Consider the following 8358-nt stretch of genomic DNA (forward strand, 5'->3'; position numbering starts at 1 on the left):
CGTTTTTATGAAGTAGTAGAGCTCGCAATCATGGGTACTTTTGTGCTATCTCAGGTAGAACGAAGGAGATTTGGTATTGCAATAACAACAACATTTGTTGGTGTTTTGGACAAATTACATAGGCCGACAAATATCACGGAAGTCGTTCCTAGTGTTATGCTTTGGAGTTCACACCGTGGTAAAAAAAAGAAAAAAGTTGTTTTTTCACCCTCCAACTATCAGCCTGATTTCCAACCTACAGAAGGAGCATCCAATTATCAAAATCGGACATAAAGGACCATCCAATTGGCAATTTTTGCCTTTTTGTTTCAAGGATGGTTCTGCATTTCCTAGAAATTTTAAAATTTAAATTTAATTAAAAAATCATAATTAATTCATTTTAAAATTAAAAAAATATGAAATTTTTTTTCTAAAAACATAGCCTATGTGTTGGTACTCTATTTGGAGTTTTTTACATTTTATTTGTTACTATTCCTAGTATTTTATTGCTCATAATAAAACACAAGGAACATGAACAAATAAGTTTCAAATAACACCAAATAGACCACCAACACATATGTTACATTTTCAGAAAAAATTTTGGCACAAATTTGATATTTTTCCTGATTTCAAATGCATTAGTTATGAGTTTCTTTTATTAAACCTAAACTTTTTCAATTTATAGGATGGCCACCCATAGAATCACCCAAAGGGCCAAGTTTGTCTAGTTTTGATAGTTGGATGGTCATCCATGGCCAGTTTTGTAGAAAATCAGACTTTTGTGATAGTTGGAGGATGAAAATAGGACTTTCTCTTTAAAAAAATAAGACTTTGCCATACTGTGCACGTACGTGACACAAAGGTGCGAAAGAATTGTTAATAAAGAAAGACGGATAGATCAACTAGAAGACTAATAAAGCAGTGCCGGATCGAGCATACATGACAACAATGTCCTTTGATGTTAACACGGTGGCTGACAAGGAGACTTGACTATTTTGAAACCAGAGTCAGTATATAGTCTTTGTGTCCAAATCTCGCTCTCTCTGGTAGAAGCACTGCAGCAGAGCATTGGATCATGATCAAGAAGAGGAGCCAGGGATTTGGCTGGGTCGATTTTGGGTCGGTTGTCAGTGGAGCCGGGCTTTAGCATGTGCTAAGTATAGTAGGCCCACCTCATCAGTTCCCTGAGGTAAAAAAAAGACGTTTCAAACCGGTGTCATTTTTGACGGAAAACTAGCAGCACGGGTAGAGAAGGGACTGAAAAATTCAAATAGTAGCATAGGAGGCGAAGGATTTTTTTTTTAGAGAGCAACGCTTAACGCCGACCTGAACATTTGACTGAGACATGCAAGTTTGGCATACAAGATTTGTGGAAAGGGGTGGTACCAAAGAAAAGATCTAGAGTAAAGTGCTTCCACCGTATATGAAGTTGTTTCGTTATTTCACTTTGGTATAACAAGTTGCAAACATTGCACCCACCATACACTAAATTGTCTATTGCGTGCATATACAGTCCACTGTACACCAGCAGTGCGTATTCCGCAGACAAGGCACATTGACGAGGACATGGAAGGGTCTAGGCGCTTTCTAGAAGAACGCGAGGGGCAAAAACACAAAATCCACATTCAGATTGTAAGTGCACCGGCAAAACAAATAAACTGCAGCATAAATTCCATTTTCATTATATTGTCGCTAAAGTGCAGATGTTCGCCATGCATATTTTACGGTTTATTTTAATCTGAAATATAAAATAAAACATGACACAAACAAATAGCATAAGTAGGAGCATGAACATTTGTGTTTATAACAATGAACATAAAGCATGCGATGGAAATAACAGAAAACAAGTAATGAACCAGAAAGTACATGAGAAAGTACCCTGCAGCGGGGCTAGTACCGGCGGCACCAGATGCGCTGTTACTCGACATTTCGAGCCTATTCGGTGTAGTCAATCAAAGTCGATACCGTGCAGATGTTCGCCGTGCAGTTGCCCCTCCAGGAAGAAGAGGTGCACAGCGAGCAGTCGCGCAGATGCACCCCCCTAAAAAAAAACTTGATCGCCCTTCTACTCCTCAGGTGCAGAGTCTCAGGCAAGGGTGCAGCTTTGGAGGCCTGCTCTTCTGGTGTGTTATGTGTACACAGAACGCCGGAACGGGGATAACAAAAAGGCAGCACAGCAGTAGACTGAAAGCTCGGTGGTTGGTATGTTACGCTTGGAAGCCTAAGGAGTGCCTCTCTTATAGACACCAGAAGCCTTTTGGGTGTCCAGATTCATTGCCATTATTCGGCCTACCATCAAATGGTAAGTTAGTATTATCCTCAACCATCAACAGGTAATCGTTCCTAGTCATTTGTTGTCAGCTTTCTAAACCACATCAGTTACTAGTCACTAAACACTGCGTCAGTTACTAGTCATCAACTCGTAAATAATGGTTAGGGACCTCTCAACTTCCAAAGTTGTTTTATTCCAAATGTAACTACCACCATGTGAATGGACTTTGGGATTTAATTGAATAATTGATTTATTAATAGGCCACCGAGACCATTAATCTAACAATCTTCTCTATCAAATCCGATGTGTTCAGCTTTGGTGTGCTAATTCTTGAGATTGTGAGTGGGAAAAGAACATCAAGTAACCATCAATATGGGGACTTCATCAACCTTCTAGGACATGTAAGTCTTTTCATTATTTTGATTTGAATATATATAGTTTGTGTCTCTAATGTCACAAATTCTAAAATAACGAAATGCAAATTTTGAAGGACATCAATGAACTGACTTTCATCATTACTGCACTGAGAGTACTGCTTTAGGATTTGTGCTTTGCGTCCTTTTATGGAGAGCATGACAGCGCACTAACAAAACTACATTTTTCTCATCCATTAACCATTATGTGTGTCGCCATCGTTCCTTGGCAGGCATGGCAGTTGTGGAAAGATGGATTGTGGCTTCAACTTCAACTTGTGGATGCATATCATTAGATGCTGAGGGTCCTACACTAAAGATGATGAGATGTATTAGCATTGCCTTGTTGTGTGTGCAAGAGAATGCATCTGATCGACCCACCATGTCAGATGTGGTTACAATGCTAAGCAGCGAGACTATGACCCTGTCTGAGCCTAAGCACCCAGGGTATTTCCACGTACGGGTCACAAAAGAAGAGGCGTCAACAGTTGTGATGCCATGCAGTGCTAATGCTGTCACAGTGTCTGCCCTAGATGCATGGCAGATAGTTTTCAACTTTTGCTCCAGATATCATGCATGTCAAAATATTTCGTATATACATGCACCCTTCAGAGATCTCTCTGTTTCAATTATTCAATTATAAATTAAAAACGACAAACATGCATGTTTGTTGATGCCAATCATTTATGCTAGACAGCTTAAATTCAAAGAGCAAATATACCGTATATAGTGCTAATATGACCGATGCATTATGAGAATCATCTTGCATCCTGTACATGGGTACGATCAAATCCTTGAGGACAACCAGACATCTTTATTCCCAAAGCCGGGTTCAATAATTTCTAAGAAAATCGCCAGAACGCATGCATCTCGTTCCCCTTATTATTCGGCTATCACAATTCACACAACGGCAACATTTATTCATTCGATCAAGCTAAGCACCGCATCACAGAGCATGCACTGCATTACTGCGGCAGTAGTCTAACCGCTCGTTGTTCCTTCGGCGCCGAGCGCGTAGCAGAAGGGCCTGCCGTGGATGGTCACCAGGTTGCACTCCGCCTCCGACACGAGCGTCGCGGCGAGGTCGAGCTGCGCGGCCCAGGAGCACGACGGCGACGCCACCACGCCGCCGCCGGCTGGCATGCCGTCCATCATGATTCTCAGCGCGCCGCACCGGCAGTAGGGCACGATGTCCTTCAGCTCCCTGCAGCACCTCGCCCTGATCGCCGGCAGGGGGACGAAGGGGCCGCGGCCGGGGCCGCAGGTCCGGCGGACAAGGTATGTGCGGCAGCTTTGGAGCGGGTTGAGAGGGATGACCAGCCCGGGCTCGCACCAGTTCGTGCTGGCGGAGGCGGCGGCGAGGGCGGAGAGAAGAACGGCGGCCGAGAGGAGGATGACATAGCTGGAGGAGCTAATAGACGCCATTGTTGCTAGCTTCAACTTCTTGGCGCAGGGATGGAGCAGCATAGCTAGATGATAAGGACTGTAAAGGTAGGAGCAAGCTGGCAATTGACATACTAATTATTTGTGTACGTTTTTTTCGAAATGGAGTCTTGTGGAACTGAAATTAGAATGACACCATGTTTGTGTGATGATTTAATGGAGCTTTAATCTGTTTGTTGGAACAGAGTTTGGGATGTCCTGCAACTAGTGTTTTTTTTTTCTGCCGTCATGAGGAAAACTTTACAGCTATACTGGATTGGAGTTTAGCAACTTCACTTTATTTCATCATCATTTTTGTAATCATCTATAGCTGGTGTTGGAAATCACGCACTGATGATGTACGTGATCGACACTCAGTGTGAACTTTCTGTTTGACTTACATGTTCTACACAACATGATAATGATTTAGCAGCTTTACTCGTGTGTATTACTCCCAATTTTATTATTTTATTTAATTTGCAAAGATGGAGCAGCTTCTCTAGAAACAGACTGTATACAAACTGAAACAAAGTAAATGCTGATAGCCCTCGCAAAAAAAAAAATGCTGATAGAGCTTTATTTGTTGCAACAGAATTTTGGGGTGTCTTGTATTTTCCTTGCCATCTTGGAAACCTTTAAAGCTATCTATTGGATATTAATAGTAACCTAACATCCATCACCATTGATATGAACCACGTGGTCTCTATCTATACCTAATATTAAAGAGAGGATGTTTCTTTCAATCCTTCAACCGTCTTAGTCATTTTACGAAAAAGTCCCTCAACTTTTTGATAATCAACCCGCAGTCCATTGAATAACGCTCCGCCAAAATTTTTTCATCCGTTGTGGGTCCCACCTATCATCGCCCCGTCTCCTCCCGTCCGCCACCTGCGTGCCTCCCTCCCGTCCCTTCCTCTCTCTCCCTTTCGACGCCTGCCTGCTAGCAGGCGCCTCTGCCCTGGCCGGTGCACCTAGCTTGCTGCGGCGGCACGGCCGCGGCTTCCTCCCTCCCGCCAGGCTCCATCTCCTCCCGTCCGCCGCCTGCGCTCCTCCGCGAGAACCGTCCGTCTCCCTCTCGTGACTCCACCCGTCCACCTCTTGCCGCGGCTCCCTCTCCGTCCGTTTTTTCCCCATCTGATGTTGCCGCTGCCGCGGCTCCTCTCCGCTCGTCCGGCTGCTGCCACTGCTCCTCTCGCCCGCGGCTCCCTCTCCGCCCTTCCCCTCCGGTCACTGCTGATGTGCTCTCGCTCGTAGCTCCCTCTCCGTCCACCTCTCGCGCCTGACTGTAGCGCCGCCGACCGTCGCTCATCCTCACCATGGCGGCCAGCACGGCACCCGGACCCGACCGGCGTCCTGGGCTCGGCCATGGCCGTGGAGAGGGGGAGGAGGGAGAGTGTGAAGAGAGGTCCTCTCCCCTCCTCACCTCAGCGAAGGAGGCGCTGGAGGCGGCGACGGATCTGGCGCCGGACGAGGGAGCAGCGCTTGCGGTCACCGGAGCTGAGGAGGCTGAAGACGAGAGCAAGGAGCTCCTTAGGGAGGTCGGCGGTGCGGTCCTCCCCAGCGGCCTCATCGGACCCCTAGCGGGGGCGCCGCCTGCACCTCACGGTCGCCGTCCGTCGGGTCAGTCGAGGGACGGTGGAGCGGCGGCCGGCGAGTGCGAAGGCGGCGGAGGAAGAATCGGAGGGGGGTCGATGGCGGCGGAGTGCGAGGAAGCGGAGGGAGGGCCGAGATGGAGACGGAGTGGCGGCCGCAGCGTCGCGTGCCCGGAGGCGGTGGGGATTGCAAGCCGCTCACCCAGGTATAATCCCACCTCGCCAATTTACACCCGAAATCGCAGGTTTAAAATTCGGGATGCGGATACAGGTAATGTCTTTTAAATAGAGAAAAAGAAGCGGATCCGCGGCGGCCTGGTCGAGCCCGGCGGCAGCGGGGCGAGGGCGGCGTCTAGGGCGCACAGCGCTGGGGAGGCGGTGGCCCTGGAGGTTGAGGGCGAGGGCCTTGAGGATGAGCGGCGTGGGCGCCGCCACCGGCGCTGGAGCCAGCGCAGGCGGAGGGCGGAGCGACGGGGGACGCTTTGCAAACTTTGAACCGGGGGAGCTCATTCCTTCTCCCAAGCCACCTGTGGTGCAGGATGCTGATGTCAAAGGTGCTGATATGATGGAAATCGAGCCAGCTCCAGTTCGTAATGCTAAAATACTTTCCTCAGAAGAGTGCTGTATCTCCAGGAGTTGCAGAGGGTCCGGTCTTGTGCTGCTGCTGATCTTAGCCCATTGAAAGCTTCTGAAGGAGCTGGGTCTCAAAATGATATGCACAATGATAGGTTGGAAACTTCTTCATGCCATGTTAATTCTGATTCCATCAAAACAGAAATCAGTGATGACCTACCAGTGACGCAATGCTCAGACCATGATCATAAGATAGCTTATTCGGTTCAGTTACATCTGCCAATAATAATATAGCCAAAGTAATGAATGAATCGCTATTTAAATCGTTGCCTCCTGATACACCCCACCTTGATTTATTGGCATCAAGTCATCTTCTGAGCCAAAGGAAGAATTGACCATCATATTAGAGAGAGGCTTGGAGTATGTAAAAATAGGCTGAGATTGAAGGAGCAGATTCTCTTACCTTAAAGTTCAAGGCAATATCGTCACTTGTGGAAAGAGGATCTGCGACTACTTTCTGCAAAGAAACAACGCTCAAAGTCTTAACAAGCGCATTGATCAGAGCAACGGACATCACATATTGGATCTCAGAGGCAACGCGGCCATGCCTGGTCAGTTCTCCTTCTATCTAAAACTTTTAACTTAATCATCATTTAAGTTGTTATGTATTGCTCCTGCTTGAGCTTTTATTAGTTCTCATACGATGTTAACTCCTGCTCAGCTTGTGAATTGTGATGATAGATTGTTTAGAAACTTACAAGGATTATTTTCATTTTGAGCTAATAGCTTGACGAATTAGATATTACTTCTTACTGGTTTGTATTTGTAGTCTTGACAGCATGATACTTGCTCCTTATTTCCCAAGTAAATTAGGTGAAGTGAAACATGTATGAGAAAAAACCTTAACATCTTTATAATCTACAAAACTAATTTTACTCCAGTGAACATCAGGTCTAGAGAGAATGGGTGTGGAAATATTCTTCCTTTCATGTTTGGTTTATCAGTTATCAACCCCTGTTTTAAAATATCAATTCCTGTTTAACAAGTTTTCAGGTTCATGTTAGCTATCTTTTAATGGTGTCATGCATGTGATAGTATAAGAATTTTTTGTGGGAAGTCTTTACAGAGTGACATGTTTCTATGCGGTAGCCAAAGTGTTGGCTGGCACTGCTATGACAGGTGGAAACTGTACGGTTCAGGAGTACAAAAACAAAACATTGAACTTTATATGTTTATTTATTGCTGTGATGAAAATTATGTGTTTTAAGTTCAATTTTATTTTTAAACCCAAGCATTTATGTACTGAATTCTTAGTTTCACTTGTTTATATTGATATTTTTTTGTAGATTGCTTCTCTATTTCTGGTAGTTCCTTTTGCTTTTGCAATTATATGAATGGGTTTTATATCCTAACTTCCATCACATGCTTTTGTCCTTTGAGACCGTATTGACCTATTCCTTCTTTTATTGCAGCTGGTAATTTAAGTACATTCTCGACTGCAGAAATGTCAGATGTTGCAAACAAGTTATTTTCAGAATTTCAGATTAAGCGCTGCAGAAACTAGTTAACACCAATGCAATTAATTAATCTATACTATATAATATAAAGAGCGACGAAATTGAAATCAATTCTCACCGAGAATCAGCTACTGGTACCCCTCACAGAGGGCCCACTGCACAGGTAAAGGAGGTGATAGACAGAATGAAAACCTACTATTCTAAAATGTTTCTGCCAAATCGCGCTGATTTTTTTCACCGCACCTAAGCACTTACCCACCGGCTATATAGGGGTGGTAAATGGCTCTCTAATTTAGCATAGCAAATTTAAGGATCGGGCTCAATAAGAACCGGACCATAATATTATATGATTTTGAACTAGATAGGGCTGAGTTGGATTGTAAAGGAGTCATAAGAGTCATAATCCATTACCACCCCTAGCTATACCCCGTCGTGCACCTTCCGTGATTAACGTAGTTTCCTTCTCCACGTACCCCACCAATCGGTCACATCGTGGCCCCTCACGTGATTGCGCAATTACCGCGGCGTTCGTGCAATCAATTGTTGCCTTCCTTTCCTGATTCTTTCCTAAACGAAAGTTTTGCAATCAA

The 8358-nt window shown here is 45.0% G+C and overlaps 1 protein-coding gene across 1 annotated transcript; it reads right to left on the reverse strand.

The window, feature by feature from the left end:
* Positions 1 to 3442: 3442 nt before the first annotated feature.
* Positions 3443 to 4089, reverse strand: LOC101765471 (alpha-amylase inhibitor 5). Its single transcript, XM_004955755.1, has one exon. The coding sequence runs from the start codon at positions 4087 to 4089 to the stop codon at positions 3646 to 3648; it is 444 nt and encodes a 147-aa protein (XP_004955812.1). The 3' UTR covers positions 3443 to 3645.
* Between the last annotated feature and the right edge of the window lie 4269 nt (positions 4090 to 8358).

Source organism: Setaria italica, chromosome II (genome assembly GCF_000263155.2).
Source record: "Setaria italica strain Yugu1 chromosome II, Setaria_italica_v2.0, whole genome shotgun sequence".
In the NCBI taxonomy this organism is placed as follows: Eukaryota; Viridiplantae; Streptophyta; class Magnoliopsida; order Poales; family Poaceae; genus Setaria; species Setaria italica.

What these genes read in the sequence shown, in the direction of transcription:
- LOC101765471 (XM_004955755.1), bottom strand. Translation starts at nt 4,089, where the DNA reads ATGGCGTCTATTAGCTCCTCCAGCTATGTCATCCTCCTCTCGGCCGCC.